Source organism: Pan troglodytes, chromosome 11, assembly GCF_028858775.2.
Source record: "Pan troglodytes isolate AG18354 chromosome 11, NHGRI_mPanTro3-v2.0_pri, whole genome shotgun sequence".
Lineage (NCBI taxonomy): Eukaryota > Metazoa > Chordata > Mammalia > Primates > Hominidae > Pan > Pan troglodytes.
This window is the reverse complement of record NC_072409.2, coordinates 98,541,115-98,562,482: the sequence shown is the minus strand read 5'-3', so window position 1 is coordinate 98,562,482 and position 21,368 is coordinate 98,541,115. Positions and strand designations below refer to the sequence as shown.

At 38.4% G+C, this 21,368-nt stretch overlaps 1 protein-coding gene across 11 annotated transcripts in view; it reads left to right on the top strand.

The window, feature by feature from the left end:
* CNTLN (centlein) overlaps positions 1 to 21,368 on the top strand; it is a 478,854-nt gene that overhangs the window by 326,447 nt on the left and 131,039 nt on the right. For all 11 annotated transcript variants that reach the window (XM_063787952.1, XM_063787956.1, XM_009456357.3 and 8 more), the window contains one exon: positions 16,484 to 16,584. In XM_063787952.1, coding sequence (XP_063644022.1) covers positions 16,484 to 16,584 — 101 coding nt within the window. The remainder of the gene's footprint in view (positions 1 to 16,483; positions 16,585 to 21,368) is intronic.

Genomic DNA, 21,368 nt, shown 5'->3' with positions numbered 1-21,368 from the left:
CAATGCTAAATTAGATTAAGTACCCATCACAGTCCAACATATGTTAACATTCTTCCAAGTGAAAGTATTAGTAAAAAAAGTTTGTGTACATTCTTTCAGAATGGTGATATAAAACTATAATAAGGGGCTCAAGTGCAGCAGAAAATTAAGCTTCTCTAATCCAGCAAATTATATATTACACATTGTCAACCACAATTGCATGTTCTTGCTAGGAATCCTGGGTGTACTGACATTCATTGTGTGTTTTCTGTGACCTTGGCTAAGTAAATCAGAAATGTGCAGTGGTTTAGTAATAGGTCTTTCTATACTAATCTGTAGCCTATGTAAAATGCTTTAGCTGGGTACTTTTTTAGGCAGAGGTAAACAAAGAGAAATAATGTTACCCCTTTTATCAGGTCCTCATAGCTTAGCAGAGAAGACAAGCAAAAGTGTGATTAAAAGCAATAATAAGAGAATATTAGGGACACAAGGCAGGGAAAGCTGTATTCTGCTTGTGAGTGGAAAAAGAGCTAAAGCAAATCTCTTGCTGATATAACAAAACGCCATAGGCTGGGTGGCTTAACAGACATGCATTTGTGATAGTTTTGGAGGCTGAGAAATTCAAGATCATGGTGCCGATGGATTAGGCTCCTGATGAGGGCTCTCTTCCTGGCTTGTAGATGGCTGCTTTCTCAGTGTATTATCACATTTCAGATTTCTCATCGTAAAAAGCCACTCAGTCCATCATGAGGACCCCTTTCTATCCCTAATTGCTACTCAAAGTCCCCATCTCCAACTATCATCACATTAGGGGTTAGAGTTTCAGCTGAGTTCAAATCTGATGTATGAACACAGTTATAGCTGACCAACATATGTCATATATAACACATATGTCACATACAGATTTTGAGAGGACGTAATTAAGTTCATAGCAATCAATATTTTAGACTACAATTTGTTAAGGATAATTAAATCAAGGACAGAAAAATCTAGGTAAATTGTTAAATAACCAGGAGGTAACTAAAGGATACTTTTTCAAATTCTCACCAGTATATGAAAAAGCTGGTCACACTCTTTAAAACAAATTTTTTCTTCAACACTCTGGCACCATCTCTTCTGGTTTTATCTCTGTACCTCTGGCCACCTATTCACATTCTCCATTGCCAGCTTTTCCCCCTGAAATCAGCTGTTTACTGTTGCAGTATTGTTGAACTTTGTCATAGGCATTCTCTGTACTTCATTTGCATATTTGCCTATGACAATCTCATCTATCATCCCATGATTTTAGTCATTTCTTGCCAGTTGACTTTCAGACCTGTATATCTAGCATAGACCCCTCTTTCTGAACTGCAACTAAGTATATCCAAATGTCTACACAACATCTCCTTTTGGAGGTCTCACTGAGATTCAACATGTTTGAAACCAAATTCACGATCTCCAAATTTATTCCCGTCCATTATTCTAAATCTTAGTAAATGGTATTATAATCTATCAGTTTCCTCAAACCAGAAACCATGGTGTTATAAGTTTATGTATTATTTTTTTTCTGACCTCCCCTCATTGAAGTCCATACTAAGCCTTAATATTTCACATCACAAACATCCTATCTTATTTCTTTCCATCCTCACTGTTATGCCCTTATTCATACCACCACCATTTCTTCCCTAGTCAACTACAATAAACTCATAAACATCTGCATCCACTCTTATCTCTTCATATCTATTTTCAACAGTGCTGCAGATTGACCTTTTAAACTATAGTTCTGAGAATGTCTCTCATCTGTTTAAAAACTTTTAGTATCTTTCCATTGCTCTTTAAGCAAATCTGAGTTCATTATATAACACACTTGAATATCAGCTCCCCCCTTTTATTTTTTTACAATTTCTGCTTTCCCTTTTGTTTCATATCTAAAAATAAGTATGAGAATGCAAAATACTTGCACAGAATTACTAATGTTTTCCTAGCTGATACTGAGAATTCTGGGTAGCAAGTTTGTCAATGAAGGCAGTTGAGCTGGAGTCAGTAGTAAAGGGGTTTTGAATTCATAATACAAAAACTTTTTTATTTTATAGAAGTAGGAAATTTTACCCCCATGTATTATAAGTAGATATATCTTCTTTATTTCAATGATCTTTTGGTCATTTTTCCTTAATGATAAAATGTAAGCTACAGATCAGTGGCATAGCTCGGATTGGAGTACTTCTCTTTGGGGTTAAATATTAAATATATGTTGGCCATAGTTTTAAAGAATATCCTATAAAATCAATAATAATTGCTTAAGTAGCTAAAATCAAAATATTATCCTAGGAAAGTTCAGCCATTATTTTTTTCCTCTGCAAAGCAAGACTCCCAGTCTTCTCAAGCTAGAATATATATATATATATATATATATATATATATATATATATATATTTTTTTTTTTTTTTTTTTTTTGCTATGTAGAAATGAGGATTTTAGGAACTGCATTTTTCTGAGATGGAAATAAAATGCTTAGCAAAAAATGTCTGCCAATGATGACATATTTTGAAAACAAATGTATTTTCAGGTAACCATTAACAATATATAAATTTCACATTAGTTGTATTTTAAAGCATAGAATTCAGTGGCATTTAATGCATTCACAATGTTGTTTAGCAGTGAACTGTAATTCAAAAGCATTTTCATCAGCAATGAAGGAGACCCCATGCCCATTAACCAGTCAGTCTCTGTGTCCCCATTTGTCCCTTCTTTCAATTGCTGGCAACTGCTTATCTGCTTTCTGTTTCTATGGATTTACCTATTTTGAATATTTCACATAAATAGATTCATACAATATGTGACCTTTCTGTCTGGCTTCTTTCACTTGGCATAATATTTTCAAGATTCATCCACATTGAAGCCTGTGTCAGAAGTTCATTACTTTTTTATGGCTGAATAATATCCCTTTGTTTATGTATACCAATTTGTTTCTCCATTAATCCCTTGGTGGACATTTGGGTTCCTTCCACATTTTGGCTACTCTGAATAGTGCTGCTATGAACCTTTGTATACAAGGGATTGTTTGAATACCTGTTTTCAGTTCTTTTGGGTATAAACCTATGAGTGGAATCGCTGGGCCATATGCTAATCTATGTTTGTTTTTTATTTTTCTATTTTTTGTAGGGTCGGGGTCTCACTTTGTTGCCTAGGCTAGTCTTGAACTCCTGGCCTCAAGCGATCCTCCCATGTCAGCCTCCCAGAGTACTGGGATTATAGGCATGAGCGATAGTACCCTGCTTTATGTTTAATTTTTTAAGGAACTGCCAAACTTTTTTTTTTTTTTTTTTACAGTGGCTGCACAATTTTATATTGTTTGCAGTCTATGAGGGTTCTAATTTCCCCACATCCTCACCAATACTTGTTATGGTCTGTTTTTGTTTTGTATTATTTTTGTTCTTTATTGTCGCCAAAATTGTGGGTTTTGATTTGCATTTTCTTAATGAGTAATGATGCTGACCATATTTGCATGTGTTTCTTTGGCCAGTTGTTTATCATCTTTGGAGAAATGTCTGTTCGTGTCCTTTACCCATTTTGAAAACTGGGTTGTTTATCTTTTTTTATTGTAATAGTTTTGTTTTTATTTTTATTTTTTAACTGAGACGGGGTCTTGCTCTGTTGCCCAGGTTGAAGTGCAGTGGTATGATCTTGGCTCACTGCAACCTCTGCCTCCTGGTTTCAAGCAATTACCCTGCCTCAGCTTCCTGAGTAGCTGGGATTACAGGCCTGTGCCACTGAGAGGTCACAGCGTGCCGGCAGTCCTCAGAGCCTTCGCTTGCTCTCTGCACCTCCTCTGCCTGGGCTCCCACTTTGGCGGCACTTGAGGAGCCCTTCAGCCCACCACTGCACTGTGGGAGCCCCTTTCTGGGCTGGCCAAGGCTGGAGCCCACTCCCTCAGCTTGCAGGGAGGTGTGGAGGGAGAGGCGCGAGCGGGAACCGGGGCTGCGTGCGGTGCTTGCCGGCCAGCTGGAGTTTCGGGTGGGCGTGGGCTTGGCGGGCCCCGCACTCGGAGCAGCCGACCAGCCCTGCCGGCCCCAGGCAATGAGGGACTTAGCACCCGGGCCAGTGGCTGCGGAGGGTGTACTGGGTACCCCAGCAGTGCCAGCCCACCAGCGCTGCACTCGATTTCTCACAGAGCCTTAGCTGCCTTCCCGCCGGGCAGGGCTCGGGACCTGCAGCCCGCCATGCCTGAGCCTCCCACCCACTCCATGGGCTCCTGTGCTGCCCGAGCCTCCCCGACGAGCACCATTCCCTGCTCCAGGGCGCCCAGTCCCGTAGACCACCTAAGGGTTGAGGAGTGCGGGCGCACGGCACCGGGACTGGCAGGCAGCTCCACCTGCAGCCCCGGTGCGGGATCCACTGGGTGAAGCCAGCTGGGCCCCTGAGTCTGTTGGGGCCTTGGAGGACCTTTATGTCTAGCTCAGGGACTGTAAATATACACCAATCGGCACTCTGTATCTAGCTCAAGGTTTGTAAACACACCGATCAGCACCCTGTGTTTAGCTCAAGGTTTATGAGTGCACCAATCAACACTCTGTATCTAGCTGCTCTGGTGGGGCCTTGGAGAACCGGTGTGTGGAAACTCTGTATCTAACTAATCTGATGGGGACGTGGAGAACCTTTGTATCTAGCTCAGGGATTGTAAATGCACCAATCAGCGCCCTGTCAAAAGAGGCCACTGGGCTCTACCAATCAGCAGGATGTGGGTGGGGCCAGATAAGAGAATAAAAGCAGGCTGCCCGAGCCAGCGTTGGGAACCTCCTCTGGTCCCCTTCCACTCTGCAGAAGCTTTGTTCTTTCGCTCTTTGCAAGAAATCTTGCTATTGCTCACTCTTTGGGTCCACGCTGCTTTTATGAGCTGTAACACTCACCGTGAAGATCTGCAGCTTCACTCCTGAGCCCAGCGAGACCACGAGCCCACCGGGAGGAAGGAACAACTCCAGACACGCTGTGTTGAGAGCCGTAACACTCACCGCGAAGGTCTGCAGGTTCACTCCTGAGCCAGCGAGACCACGAACCCACCAGAAGGAAGAAACTCGGAACACATCTGAACATCAGAAGGGACAGACTCCAGACGCGCCACTTTAAGAGCTGTAACACTCACCGCGAGGGTCCGTGGCTTCATTCTTGAAGTCAGTGAGACCAAGAACCCACCAATTCTGGACACACCACCATGCCTGGTTAATTTTTGTGTTTTTAGTAGGGACGGGGTTTCACCATGTTGCCAACACAGGCTGGTCCTGAACTCCTGACTTGAAGTAATCCACCAGCCTTGGCCTCCCAAACTGCTGGGATTACAGGTGTGAGCCACCGTGCCTAACCATAGTTCTTTACATATTGTAGATGTTAGACATTTGCAAGAGTTTCCTCCCATTCCGTAGGCTATATTTCCCCTTTTTGATAGTATCCTTTGATGCATGAAAGTTTTTCATTTTAATGAAGTTCCGTTTGTTTATTCTTGTTGTAGCTTATGCTTTTGGTGTCATAATCTCAGAATCCATAATGAAATCCCATAGTCAGAGATTTATCCTGTTTTTCTGTAGTTGTTGAATAGTTTTAACTCTTATATTTAGGCCTTTCATCAACTTTGAGTTAATTTTTTATATGTGGTGTGAAGTAGGGGGTCCCGTTTCATTTTTTACAGGTTGATAGTTATCCCAAATAATAATTTCTGTAGGTTTAGAAAACAGGCAGTGTGATTATGTGCAATAATTAATGAGATTGATTAATAAGATAAGAACTTGAATGTATCTGTGCCTAAGAAATCAGTCCAGGCTGGGCGCAGTGGCTCACGCCTGTAATCCCAGCACTTTGGGAGGCTGAGGCGGGTGGATCACGAGGTTAAGAGATCGAGACCATCCTGGCCAACATAGTGAAAGCCCGTCTCTACTAAAAATACAAAAAATTAGCCGGGTGTGGTGGCAGGCGCCTGTAGTCCCAGCTACTCGGTAGGCTGAGACAGGAGACTGGTGTGAAACTGGGAGGCGGAGCTTGCAGTGAGCCGAGATCACGCCACTGCACTCCAGCCTGGGCAACAAAGCGAGACTCCATCTCAAAAAAAAAAAAGAAAAAGAAAAAGAAAAAGAGAAAGGAAATCAGTCCAACAGGAAAAAGCATTGCATATCATAAGTCAAGAGCAAATCAGAATATTAAGGTCAGAGATAATAGTTTAATCAAGAGTTGTGTAAGTTTTTCTTATCAGGATCTGTTTTAAAGAAAGACAATGAACTTCAAGGCTATGTGGCAAAAGGTTTTGAATGTTAGTTAGTTTATGATTGATAATCAAGCACAAGAAACTCATACACTAAGATTGTAGCTCAGAGGAAGTAAACTCATCTGTTAATTATCCCTAGGTAAGAGTGGAAAGTTTCAGAATAAGATTAACCTAAAACCTAATTATTTGCTAAGTTAGAGTCCTGAAGCCTATGGTCAATTATATTCCTCTTTTCTATGTCTTGAATGCTTCAGAGTCTGATGCAACATGACTTATAGATAGGCTTTGAGCAGTGACTCTTGATGCTCTAAAAGTACTAGGGCTTGGGACCAGGTAAACCATTATAGCTAAGAAAATAATATATGGGAAAATGCTTTTAAACTATGGAGTTTTATAATATTAGTTACATGTAACTGAATCTGTGTGACCTTTTGTGCTGCTTTTGCTTTCCTTTGTTACTTCAATAAATATGCTGGGCACTATAAGTAAAATATTTAGCAGAACACACATGGCTCCTGGCCTCATAGAGCTTCAACTTATTGGAGAATGCAAATAGTAATCAATAAGCATACAGATATGTAATTTAAAATTGTGATTAATATGAAGATAAAGCTCTTCTATGCCTTTCCATTTTTATGTTTTTCCCCTTATTCTTTCCACTTTTTCCCCTTTCCTGCCCTCCCCATATACCTAAAATATAGAAATGATTTACACATTTGTTTGCTGTACAATTAGCCTACACTGTAGGTGAGAATGTATTTTGAGTGTGTGTGTGTGTGTGTATATATATATATATATATATATATATATATATATATATATATATTTGTTTCTCATTTCCTACTTCTCACAGCCCCTGTCTCTTTCTGCTTTCTGTCTCTATGGATTTGCCTATTCTAGGTGCTTCATGTAAGTGGAATCATTTAATATTTGTCTTTTTTGTATGTGGATTATTTCATTTACTATTTCTTCAAGATTTGTCCGTGTTGAACCATGTGCCAGAAGTTCCTTACTTTTTAAGGCTGAATAATATTCCATTTTATGTATATACCACATTTTGTTTATTCAGCCATTGATGGATGTTTGGGTTTTTTCCATGTTCCAGCTTTTATATTTTTTAGCTGTATTCTAATTTGTATTTTGCTATAAAGTCAACAGGATTCTTTGTATCCTCCACAGGCAGATATATCACTTGAGTAAATGGCAAGTATATTTTGGAATTTTATTTTGTAACTCTGGAGATTAACTTTCAATGTTTATCCCTTAGGTTGTATTCAGACATGAGTCCATATACATATGATATTTATTTTTTGAGGCCATACATATATTATTCTAAATTTATTTACTACTATAGTTTGTTTCCACATATTTTGGGTACCATGTATATATATAAATACTACATATATATATATAAATACTACATATATATAAATCCTACATATATATAAATACTACATATATATAGTATTTTTAAATTTTCTTAAAGAATTACATAAGAAAATCTTGAGTGTTATAATCATTTGATTTTTCTATGAAAAGACATCAAAGTTACTTTCCATAAGTCAATTTTGTCACACGAACTCATTCTATTTGATAGTATTTTTTTCTTTAGAATAAATAACCTTAACAATGTTGGGTTTGAACATCTGAATTGAATGCTAATGACTAAATAATAAAATTTATTTTGAATGACAGGAAACTGATACAAAGGGTTTGTTTAGTCTGGAAAGTATTTAAGGCTTTAGAATAGTTTGTTTTCAGTGTAGATTAGTTGCTTCTTAAGAAACTTTGTTCTGAAGAAAAGAATGATATATAATCAAATGTAGGCAGGTAAAGTTATCTTCAGATATAAAAAGGTTTTAAATTTGGTAATATATTTTCCAATATTTGTAATTTTATCTAGGGAATATAAAAACCCTTGAGAGAAAAATTTTACTCTTAAAGAGATTCTTATGATGTTTTTAAAGGTAGTGAAACAGGATACATGAATAAGGGTGTTCACTGCAGCAGTTTGGTAATAGTGAACAATTAGAAGCAATCTAAATGTCTCTTAGTGATAGATACAAATACATTGTGATACATTAATATAATTTGATACTCTACTGCATTTAACATGCATAAACTAGATCTAAACTTATCAAAATAGAAATGCTTAAAAAGCAAAAGTTGATTTAAAAGAAGAAAGTTGAATAACAGTATATATACTATGATATAATTTCTAAGTGTAAAATGTTTAGAAATCACAAAATGATACTATATATTTTTGTAGATGTATATGTAGACATACACATTTGTAAAAATATAGTTACACATAACTGCACACATGTAGACATACACGTGTGTATATACTACATATACAGTATACACATACATATATACTATATATGTATGTACTACATACATATATAGTATTCAAACATAGATCAGAAAGATAAACACCAAATTTAAGATACTGATTATTTCCAGGGAGGGAAGAAGGTAGATTGTTTTATGGGGCAATATTATTTACAAATTCATTTTTTCTCAAAAATAAAAGTGATGAATTAAATATGGCATAATGTGAATATTTTAAAATCTAGTTGTTACATTAATGTTGATTATATTATTTTCCATACTTTTTTAATGTTTGAAATATGCTTTCTACTTTTTAAAGTATGTACTAAAAAAGTAATAATTCTACTTCTAGTTAGAAACACTAAAAGGAATCTTGTATATGAGCACATATACAAGAATGCTCACTACAGCATTGTTTATAATTATGGAAATTTGGAGACAACCAAAATAGCAGATGATGTAGCTACATAGCTAAAAATCCAAAAAAACCTATTTAATAGAATATTTTAGCCAACTCCAAACCCAAAAGTCAGTTATAGATTGATTATAGTCTAAATGTGAAGGGTTAAGCAGTAAAGCTTTTAGAGGAAAACATAGGAGAACATCTTTGTGACTTTGTAGTAGGGCAATATTTATTCCTCTCCTCTCCCCTCCCCTCCCCTCTCTTTTTGAAATAAGGTCTTACTTTGTCACCCCGCTGGAGTGCAGCGGCACAATCTCAGCTTGCTGCAGCCTCAACTTCCTGGGTTCAAGTGATTCTCCCACCTCAGCCCCCCAAGTAGTTGGTACTACAGGCGCATGCTACCATGCCTGGCTAATTTTTTGTATTTTTGTAGAGATAGGGTTATGCCATGTTGCCCAAGCTGGTTTCAAACTCCTGAGCTCAAGCAATCCACTTGCTTTGGCCTCCTAAAGTGCTAGGATTACAGGTGTGAGCTACTGCACCTGCCCAATTTCTTAAACCAGGCATAAAAAGCACTAAATAGAAATGAAAAATTGATAAATTGGCCTATGTTAAAACCAAGAACTTAATGTTCATTAAAAAATACCATTAAACGAATTAAAAGGCTACTTTCTGAGTATGAAAAGATATTTTCAGTATATATGTCCAGGAAAGGAGTAGTACAGGATATATGAAGAATTCCTGTGACTAAATAAGAAAAGGACAGTCAACCCAATAGAAAAATGAGCAAAACACTTGAACAGATATTTCACATAAGAGGACATCCAGGCCGAGTGCGGTGGCTCACGCCTGTAATCCCAGCACTTTGGGAGGCCGAGTCGGGCGGATCACGAGGTCCGGAGATCAAAACCATCCTGGCTAACACGGTGAAACTCCGTCTATACTAAAAATACAAACAAACAAACAAACAAACAAAAAACTAGCTGGGTGTAGTGGCGGGCGCCTGTAGTCCCAGCTACTCAGGAGGCTGAGGCAGGAGAATGGCGTGAACCCGGGAGGTGGAGCTTGCAGTGAGCCGAGATCTTGCCACTGCACTCCAGCCTGGGCGACAGAGTGAGGCTGTCTCAAAAAAAAATAAAAATAAAAATAAATAAGAGGACATACGGACATACTAATGGCCAATAAGCACATGAAAAAGTGTTCATCTTGATGTGTCTTCTTTAAATTGGAAGCGTGCATCATTATGGATATTTCTTTTTTTCCAATTTAAGTATTGTATGTTGCAATATAGATATCCATCTAAGGATTGCTTTTGCTGTGCCTTACAAATTTTGAAGTGTATTTTAAATTTTTCTAAGTTCAAAATAATTCCTAGTTCCTCTTGGATTCTTCTTTGAAAGTAGAACAGTTTAGAAGCATTATAGAAAAATGTTATTCAATGAAATTTGTTAAAGTTTGGTAAAGAAGACTATTTAGGACCATCATCATAGGTAGGGACCACTACAGTCGGATTTTGCAGTTGGGGAGAAAATTGGACTCAACTCCTAATACAGCATGGGTAAGTGGGAATTTATAGCTAAGGTAGAGGTCAGTGGATTGGAAAATTAGTAAGAGGAAACATCAGTGGGAAGGGAGATTCTGGCTAAACTGACCTTATCAGGATTTTGATTGAAGACAGGCCAGGGTGATCAGATACAGCCTAGGGGGTGGTGGAGGATGAGGAACCCAGTTAGATATTGGCCTTGATTTATGTATTGTGGTGGAAGAGATTCTTGCTAAACTGACTTAGTGGAGTTCCTTGCTAAAACTGGATTTTACAAGGAAGTGCACAGATGGGCTTAGGAGAAGGTTCAGGAGAGTTGACTAAAGATTGGTTAAGCAGAGCCTCTTTGTCAGAAATAGGTTCTTTAGTTTCAACTATTTTGGGATTTTGCAGACGTCCTTCTGGTATTTATTTTTAATTTTATTATTGTATTGTGGTCATAGAAGATGCTTTGCATGATTTTAAAATGCTTTTAGCTTTACTGAGAATTGTTTTATAGCCCAGCACGTGGTCTTATCATGTTGAATGTTCCATGGCACTTGAAAAGAATATTTGTTTTGCTGTTGTTGGGTATGGAGTGTTTTATAAAACATTCAGTTAGGTCAAGTTTTTTGATAGTGTTTTTCAAATGTTCTGTATCCTTACTTATTTCTGTCCACTTTTTCCATCAATTACTGGGAGAGGTGTGTTAAAATCTCAGTTTAAATATCTTCAGTTTTTTTTCCATATTTTTAAAATTATTATTATACTTTAAGTTTTAGGGTACATGTGCACAACGTGCAGGTTTGTTACATATGTATACATGTGCCATGTTGGTGTGCACATGTTTATAGCTGTTTATAATATTCTGTTTATAGCTCCTGTTGTTCTTTGCCTGGCCTTGTTGTGTTTCATACTATGCATATGCAAAAAAAGAAATAAAGATTAGCCACATACTCAAAGTAATTCTTATGCAGATTTCTTTAGCTTTTTTCCACTGTAGATTCCTCCTCACTTGGTCATATGCCTCACAAATTCTGGCTGTTTTAGACTTCCTAAACTGCAGTCTCTTGTTTCAACTCAATGAGACTGTCATGTTCTTCTTGGGACCCCTCTCCCTTCTGGAAAGTGCTTTTAGGCAGAAATCGAGCCATCATTAAGGGCTGTCTCTGTTTATTTGCTTTCTTTCAGGGATTACAGTTCTGTGCTGCCTATTGTCCAGTGGCCGAATACAGTTGTTTCCTATCATTTGTCCAGTAAGAAATAGATTTTAAATCGTGGTCCTCATACCAGAGTATAAGAAACACCAGTGTAAGTGGATAGTAAATCAGAGTCAGTAGATAGCCAGTGCTCATCCTGGTCAGGAGTACCAGGGCTCTGCCTCTGTCAGCTCCTCCCCCAAACACACAGTAAGATATGGTTTGTTGGTGCTTAGTTTGACTCAAGAACAAGCTGGTCCCTGATGTCTGTAAATATTTATTAAAAGTAGGGACTGTGTGTGTTCTTTCCAAAAGAAACAAGCTGTAAGTATAAAGTATGGTTTAAGAAGCAAGAAATAACTTTTCCAACAACTGCAGCACTACCTTCTGTTGGGTTAGTGATCTGAGAGCCAAGGAAAACTAAGTTGAGGTAAGTTACACCTGCTTTTTCTTTGTTGGGCCATCTTGCTTCAGTATGTTCCACGTTCTTAAATAAACAAATCAGGAACCTAATCCAAGCTTAATCATTGTGTGGTTGAGTGTATGTGTGTGCATGTGTATGTGTTCCTCCTATCAATCTGTAATGGACCTGGGAAGCTGCCAGTATATATCATAGGATCCCAGTTTTTAAAATCCTTATGTGTGTGAATTGATGTTTATAATATATGAACAAAAAATGAGAGTATACATATCAAAGTGTAAACATTTTTTTTTCCAGGAAGTATACTGAGTGAGGGGAAGGAGAGGCTACCTAATTTTTACTTCAAATAACTTTTTATTGTTTGAATAATTATAACGATAATTACAACAACTTGTGTTGTTGAGTACATAAAAGTCTAGAACGAATATATTTTTCTGGTAAATAATTTTTGATCATTGTGTGATGACTATCTTTATTTTTAATTTTTTTCTTGTACGTTTTATTTTCTTATGCTCCTTTTTTTAAAATTATACTTTAAGTTCTGGGATACATGTGTAGAATATGCAGGTTTGTTACATAGGTATACACGTGCTGTGGTGGTTTGCTGCACCCATCAACCCATCATCTACATTAAGTATTTCTCCTAATGCTATCCCTCCCCTAGTCCCCCATACCCCGACAGGCCCCAGTGTGTGATGTTTCCCTCTCTGTGTCCATGTGTTCTCATTGTTCAACTCCCACTTATGAGTGAGAAAATGCGGTATTTGGTTTTCTGTTGTGTTAGTTTGCTGAGAATGATGGTTTACAGCTTCATCCATGTCCCTGCAAAGGACATGAAGTCATCCTTTTTTATGGCTGCATAGTATTCCATGGTGTATATGTGCCACATTTTCTTTATCCAGTCTATCATTGATGGGCATTTGGGTTGGTTCCAAGCCTTTGCTATTGTGAACAAACATACAAGTGCGTGTGCCTTTATAGTAGGATGATTTATAATCCTCTGGGTATACCCAGTAATGGGATTGCTGGGTCAAATGGTATTTCTGGTTCTAGATCCTTGAGGAATCGCCACACTGTCTTCCACAATGGTGGAACTAATTTACATTTCCACCAGCAGTGTAAGAGCATTCCTGTTTCTCCACATCCTCTCCAGCATCTCTTGTTTCCCGACTTTTTAATGATCACCATTCTAACTGGTGTGAGATGGTATCTCACTGTGGTTTTGGCTTATGCTCCTTTTTAAAAATGACTTTCTTGCCTTTGATTTGATACAGTTTTTTTTTCATTTCTCTTCTGACCTCTAATTTTTATTTTTTATATTTATTTTTTATTCTTTAAATAATTATTCTTGAAATTATAACATATATCATTTATTTGACAAAGTCTAAAGTTCATCACTAGCTGTATCCTCCTACAATACAAGGACTTTGAAATGTTTAACTATGGTATCTTTGATGATCCAATATCGTTTTGTTGTTGAGAATGTTAGTTCTACCTTATTTTAGCTCATTCAGATATTGCTATGATTGCTTTAGATAATATATGTTTATTTAATTCCTTGTATATATCTGTTAGTGTCTTTCTTCATCACTGCTTATTTTGTTTCATACCTTGCTTTTGAGTTCATTTTCTTCTTAAAATATATATTTTAATGATTTTTTCATCTAGGATCTATGAGTAGTAAACCTTGGCATGTGAAAGATATTAATTATTTTCCTTCTGGCTTTGTTTGTTGATATGAGAACTATGCTGTTATTCCAGAGATCTTTAGTTGTTAGAAGTGTTTTCTTCTCAAGCTGGTTCATTTAAAGATTTGTCTCTATCTTTGGTGTCCTGAAGTTTCACTAAGACATTTTTAAGTGTGAACAGAGTTTTATTTACTCTTCTTGCAATTTTTTGATGCTCTTTAAAACTGTTAATTCATATCTTCATCAGTTCTCAAATCCTGAGCTATTAATATTTTGACTATTATCTCCCATCTGTACTCCTGCCTTCAGTCTTTCAATTCTCTCCTTGAATAATTTCTATTAAATGCTTTCTATACTTCTTATTGCAACACGTTTTGTATACCTCTACTGTTTTCCTTCCTTTACCTCCTTCTGCTCTCTTCCATTTTATCAATTTTCATTAGCTTTTTCTGCTTGCTATTGAACCCATCCATTGAGTTTTAAATTTCTGGTATTATGTTATTATTATTAATTTTCATTGCTTTATTTCATATTTTTAGATATATTATTTGATTATTTTTGTCTATTTTCTGTTTCATAAACCCCTGTTCTTTTTTAACATATGTTTATCACTTCTTTATCTTTTTAAAAACATTTAAAAAACTCTAATGGTGAAAGTAATTTTGATTATTCTCTTATCTCTATTTTATTGTTTTACATTATCCCATTTTGGGCAGTGGGATATTTAGATTGTCATTCATGGCTTTGAACTTATTTATATACTTATTGTCTCCATGCTTGAATCGAGAATTATTTTCTGTGGTGGCTTTTCTCCCATACATTTTCTTAGTTGTGGAAGCCTCCCTTTAGGGATGATTGTGTCTTCCTGAACCCTCCAGTATACTCTGGCCATATGTCCAGTTTTTGTATTATTTTTGGTTGTTCATGTTTCTGTAAATTGTATGGCTCAGTTTTGAACCTATTGATTTAGGCTTGGGATTCTGATATCATGTGGTTGACTCTGTCCTGTCCCCATACTAGGGCTGGAGAACTATTTTAATGAAACTCTAGCCAGATAAGTTCAGATATTCAGGTTTTCATTCAGCAGACTGTTTTCTCCCAGTTCCTGTAGTTAGCTCATTTTTATCTGTCAACCAGGTAGGGCCATGGGTCTAAATGTGCATCTGATATGGTTTGGATTTGTGTCCCTGCCCGAATTTCATGTCGCATTGTAATCCCCAGTGGTGAAGGAGGGGTCTGGTGAGAGGTGACTTGATCATGTGGGCGGACTTCCCCCTTGCTGTTCCATTGATAGTGAGTTCTCATAAGATCCGGTTGTTTAAAAGTGTGTAGCACCTCCCTCTGCGCTCTTTTCCTCCTGCTCCAGCCATGTAAGACCTGCCTGCTTCCCGTTCCCCTTCTGCCATGAATGTAAGTTTTATGAGGCCTCCTCAGCCATGCTTCCTGTACAGTCTGTGGAACTGTGAGTCAATTGAACCTCTTTTCTTTATAAATTACCTAGTCTCAGGAGGTTTTTTTTTATAGCAAAGTGAGAATAGACTAATACACCATCCCTACTCAGGTCTCACATTCTGAGGTCCCCGTGGGCAGTATTTGGTTCTGGTCAAATACTCACAATGGTAGCTCAATTCTGTTTTACTGGGAAGTCTTTTTGCCTTTATTTGGCATTTAGGAATTTACCATTCTTGTTTTCAGTGTTATGTATTAACATTTTTCATTACTATTTTGCCTAGAATATCTGTGTGTTAGAATGTGGTTGAGCATGGCGGGTGTTGTGGCTCATGCCTGTGATCCCAGCATTTTGGGAGGCCAAGATGAGTAGGTTGCTTGAGTCCAGGAGTTCAGCCTATGCAACTTGGTAGAACCCTGACTGTACAAAAAATTAGCTGGGCATGGTGGCACACACCTGTAGTCCCAGCTACTTAGGAGGCTGGGGTGGGAGGATCACCTGAGCCTGGGAGGTAGGGGCTGCAGTAAGCCACGATTGTGCCACTGCACTTCAGCCTGGGTGACAGAGTGAGACTTTGTCTAAAAACAACCAAGAAGTGGTTGAGCAATTTAATACATAATTTTTAAAATTATATAGTCTGTATTTTAAGTGTTTAGCATGTTTATTGAGATGAAGTTAACAGAAATAACTTACTTAAAACATTTGATTTTCCAGGTCCTCAGTAAATTCAATTGTAGTTTTTAGGATTTGGGCATATTATTACTATTTTTTGTTTTATGGAGACAAGGGCTCAATCTTTTGCCCAGGCTGTAGTGCAGCAGTGAAATTATAGCTTACCGTAACCTTGAAGTCTTGGGCTGAATTAATCCTGCTGCCTCAGCATCCCAAGTAGCTAGGACTACAGGTGCGCGTAACCATGATGGGCTAGTTGTTATTGTTGTTGTTATTATTATTATTATTGTAAAGACAGGGTCTCTCTGTGTTGCCCAGGCTGGTCTTGAACTTCCAGTCTCAAGTGATCCCCTTGCCTTGGCTTTCTAAAATGCTGGAATTATAGGTATGAGCCACCATGCCCAGCCTGTGAATATTATTGATTTATTTTTGCTTTCATTTTACTGTTCTCCATTTTATATACATTAAAATATCTTTACTGACTTTGTTTGATATATTATTTAGAAATATATTTAAATATATATGTTTGATTTTTTTTCTAATAAAACACTATGGTTTTAAGTAAATGTTTATTGCTTTTTCATAGGATGAATCTTGAAGAAGAATTAGATGAACTTAAAGTACATATATGTATTGATAAGGCAGCAATACAAGAATTGAATAGATGTGTGGCAGAGAGAAGAGAAGGTAAATTTTCAGAAAATAAATACTTAACAAAGGAATTTTAAAATTGTCTAATTCTTGATGTTTTAGTTTCAATTTCTTTTAAGAATCTTACCCTTTTTATTTCTTTTCCAACACTTTATTCATTGATAACTCACTAACATTTTCATCCTGAGAAAATTAAATAAATAGAACATCTAAAAGTCAGCTTTGTAATTCATTAAAAAATCTAAGGGAGAAGGTACAGCAAGATGGCCAAATAGAAGACTTTACGCTGTGGGAACTCCAAATTTAAGAACTATCTACACACACAAAAAAAACACCTACATAAGAATCAGAAATCAGGTGAGCGCTCACAGTACCTGGTTTTAACTTCAAATGGCTGAAAGAGGCACTGAAGAGGGTAGGAAAGACAGTCTTAAATTACCAATGCCGCCCTTCCCCGATCTCCTGGCAGTGGCCATGTGACATGGAGAGAGAATTGTGCACTTAGGGGAGGGAGAATGCAGTGACTGTTGGACTTTGCATTGAACTCGGTCTTGCCCTGTCATAGCAGAGAGCAAAACCGGGCCGAATGCATCTCATGCCTGCCCACAGAAAGAGCATTTAGACCAGACCTGTCCAGAGGACAATCACCCATCCCAGTGGTTGGAACCTGAGTTCTGGCAAGCCTCGTCACCACAGGACTTTGGGGCTCTATATAAACTTAAAAGACTGTCTAGGCCACAATGACTTCAACTCCTAGGCAAGCCCTAGTGCAGAGGTGGGCTCAGACCAGTGGACTTGGGTGGCATGTGACCTACTGAGACACCAGCCAGGGCAGCTCATGGGGTATTTGTGCCACTGCTCTCCCAACCCTTGGCAGCACAGCTCATGGCTCTGAAAGGAACCCCTTCCATCTGCTTGAGGAGGAGAGAAGAAAGAGTAAAGAGGTCTTTGTCTTGCATCTTGGACAGCAGCTCAGCCACAGTAGGATAGGGCACTAGTTAGATTTATGAGACCCTTATTCTAGGCCCTAGCTCCTGGATGACATTTCTAGACACATCCTGGGCTAGAAGCGAACCTGGTGCCTTGAAGGCAAGGATGCAGTCCTGGCAGGATCTATCACCTACTGACTGAAGGGCCCTTGGGCCCTAAATAACCAGCAGCAATACCCAGATGGTACACTGTGGGTCTTGGCTGAGACTCTGAGATGTGCTGGATTCAGGTGAAACCCAGTGCATCCACAGCTGTGGTGGCTGCGGTGAGAAACCCCTGCATGAGAAAAGCAGAGGGAAAAGTAAAGGGTAATTTGTCTTGCACCTTAGGTACCAGCTCATCCACAATGAAGTAGAACACCAAGCAGCTTGTGGGGTCATTGATTCCAGGCCTTGGCTCTTAGTTGGCATTTCTAGACCTGCCATGGGCCAGAGGGAAGCCCATTGCCCTGAAAGGTGAGTCCCAGGCCTGGCAGCATTTGTGGCAAGCTGACTGAAGAGCCCTTGGGCTTTAAGGAACATTGACAGTGGCCTGGTAGTACTCCCTGTAGGACTGTGGTGGTGGTGACCACAGGCAGAGACTCCTTTGCCTGTGGAAAGGGAAGGGAAGAGTGGGAAGGACCGTGTCTGGTGGTTTGAGTGCCAGCTCAGCTGCAGTGGACTAGAACACCAGGTGGATTTCTAAGGTTTTTTACTCTACTCCCTGGCTCCTAGATGGCATCTCTGGACCCACCCAGGGCTGGAGGGATCCTGCTACCCTGAAGGGAATGACACAAGTCTGACTGGCTTCACAGTCTGCTCTTTGCAGAGCCCTAGGGCCTTGAGCAAACATAGGTGGTAGCCAGATAGTGGTTACAGTGGGCCTTGGGTGAGACTCAGGGATATACTGGTGTCAGTTCTGACCCCCAGCATAGTCCCAGTTGTGGTGGCCACAGGGGTGCATTTGTCACTCCATCCCCAGCTCCAGAAGGCTCAGCAAAGAGAGATAGACTCTGTTTGTTTGGGAGAAGGAAAGAAAAAAAGAGTCTCTGCCTGGTAATCCAGAGAATTCTTCCGGATCTTATCCAAGACTGCCCAGGCAGTAGTTCTAGAAGTCGGCAAGAACCCCAGTGTTACTGGACTTGGGGTGCCCACTAATGCAGATATGGACTAGATCACAACACCCAAGTCCTTTCAAATACCGAAAAGTCTTGGGCTGAATCAATCCTACTGCCTTAGCATCTTTGTACCCATCTTCTCAAGAAGGTTGGGTACAAACAAGCCCAGAATGCAAAGACAAAAATAAATATCTAACTTTTGTATTCCCGGACACCAGCAAACATCCATAAGGATCAAGACTATCCAAGTGATAGGTTACGCTTTGTGTCCCCACCCCAGACTCATCTTGAATTATAATCCCCATAATCTCCACGTGTCAAAAGAGAGACCAGGTGGAGGTAATTTAATCATGGGGGTGGTTTCTCCCATGCTGCTCTCATGATAGTGAGTGAGTTCTCATGAAATCTGATGGTTTTGTAAGGGGCTTTTCCCCCGTTCGCTTGGCACTTCTCCTTCCTGCTGCCTTGTGAAGAAGGTGCCTTGCTTCCCCTTCACCTTCCACTGTGATTATTAGTTTCCAGAGGCCTCCCCAGCCATGCTGAGTTGTGAGTCAATTAAATCTCTTTCCTTTGTTACTCAGTCTTGAGCAGTTCCTTATAGAAGTATGAAAACAGGATGATATACCAAGAAAACATGACTTCATCAAACAAACGAAATAAGGCACCTGGGATCAATACTGCAGAAACAGATATGTAGCCTTTCAGACAGAGAATTCCAAATAACTGTTTTGAGGAAACTCAAAGAAATTCAAGATAACATGGAGAAGGATTTCAGAATTCTATCAGAGAAACTTAACAAAGTGATTGAAAAAATAAAAAAGAATCAAGCAGAAATTCTGGAATGAAAAATGCACTGGAGTCCCCTCATAGCAGAATTGATCAAGCAGAAGAAGGAATTAGTGAGCTTGAAGACAGGCTATTTGAAACTACATAGTCAGGGCGGGTGTGGTGGCTCATGCCTGTAATCCCAGCACTTTAGGAGGCTGAGGTGGGAGGATCACCTAATGTCAGGAATTCGAGACGAGCCTGGCCAATATGGTGGAACCCTGTCTCTACTAAAAATACAAACATTAGCCAGGCATGGTGGCACATGCCGGTGATCCCAGCTACTTGGGAGGCTGAGGCAGGGGAATCGCTTGACCCCGGGAGGCGGAGGTTGCTGTGAATCGAGATCGCGCCACTGCACTCCAGCCTGGTGACAAAGCGAGACTCCATCTCGAAAAAAAAAAAAAAAAAAGAAAATACACAGAGGAAATAAAAGAATAAAAAACAATGAAGCATGCCTACAAGATTAATGAAATAGCCTCAAAAGGGAAAATCTAGGAGTTATTGGCCTTAAACAGGAGTTAGTGAAAAAGACAGGAGTACAAAGTTTATTCAAAGGGAAAATAACAGAGAACTTTTCAAACCTAGCAAAAGATAATAATATTCAACTATGAGAAAGTTGTAGAACACCAAGCAGGTTTAACCCAAAAAAGACAACCTGAAGGCATTTAACAAACTCCCAAGGGTCAAGGATAAAGAAAGGACCCTAAAAGCAGCAAGAGAAAAGAAACAAATAACATACAATGGAGCTTCAATATGCTGGCAGCAGACTTTTCAGTGGAAACTTTACAGGCTAGGAGATAGTGGCATGACATACTTAAAGTGCTGAAGGAAAAAACAACAACAAACTTTTGCCCTGGAATAATATATCCTGCAAAAATATCCTTCAAACATGAAGGAGAAATGCTTTGACAGGCAAACAAAAGCTGGAGATTTCATCAACACCATACCTATCCTACAAGAAGTCATAAATGGAGTAGTTAAATCAGAAAAAGGATATTAATGAGTAATAAATCATCTGAAGGTACAAGAGTCATTGGCAATAGTAAGTACACAGAATGACATACAATATTGTAATACCGTAACAGTGGTATACAAACTACTCTTAAGTAGAAAGACTTAAAGATGAGCCAATCAAAAAATAACTATAAAAAGTTTTCAAGACATAGTATAATAAGATATAAACAACAAAAAGTTAAAAAGAGGCTGGGCAAAGTTATATAATTTTTATCAGTTTTGTTTTTGCTTGTTTGTTTATGCAAGCAGTGTTGTTAATCCAGTTAAAATAATGGGTTATAAGATAGTATTTGCAACATTCATTGTAATCTCAAATCAAAAACCATACAGTGGCTACACAAAAAATAAAAAGAAAGAAATAAAATTTTCCTTTTATTTTAGGAGAAAAGGTAAGAGAAAATTACCTTCACTACAAGGAAAACAAGAAAGAATGAAGGAAGGAAAAGAAGACCACAAAATAACCAGGAAACCAACAACAAAATGGTAGGAGTAAGTTCTTACTTATTGGTAATCACATTGAATGTGAATGGACTAAACTCTGTAATCAAAATACACAGAGTAGCTGAAAGGATGTAAAAATCAGAGCCACTCTCTGTTGTATACAAGAAACGCTTCATCTATAAAGAAACATATAGACTGAAAATAAACAAATGGAAAAAGATACTCCATGCCAGTACAAACCAAAGAAGAGCAGGAGTAGCTATACTTATATCAGACCAAATAGATTTTAAGCAAAAACTGTAAGAGACAAAGGTCATTGTATAATGATAAAGGTGTCAGTTTAGTAAGAGGATATCATAGTTGTAAATATATATTCACCCAACACTCTAGTACCCAGATATATAAAGCAAATATTATTAGAGCTAAAGAGAAATGTAGACCCTAATTCAAT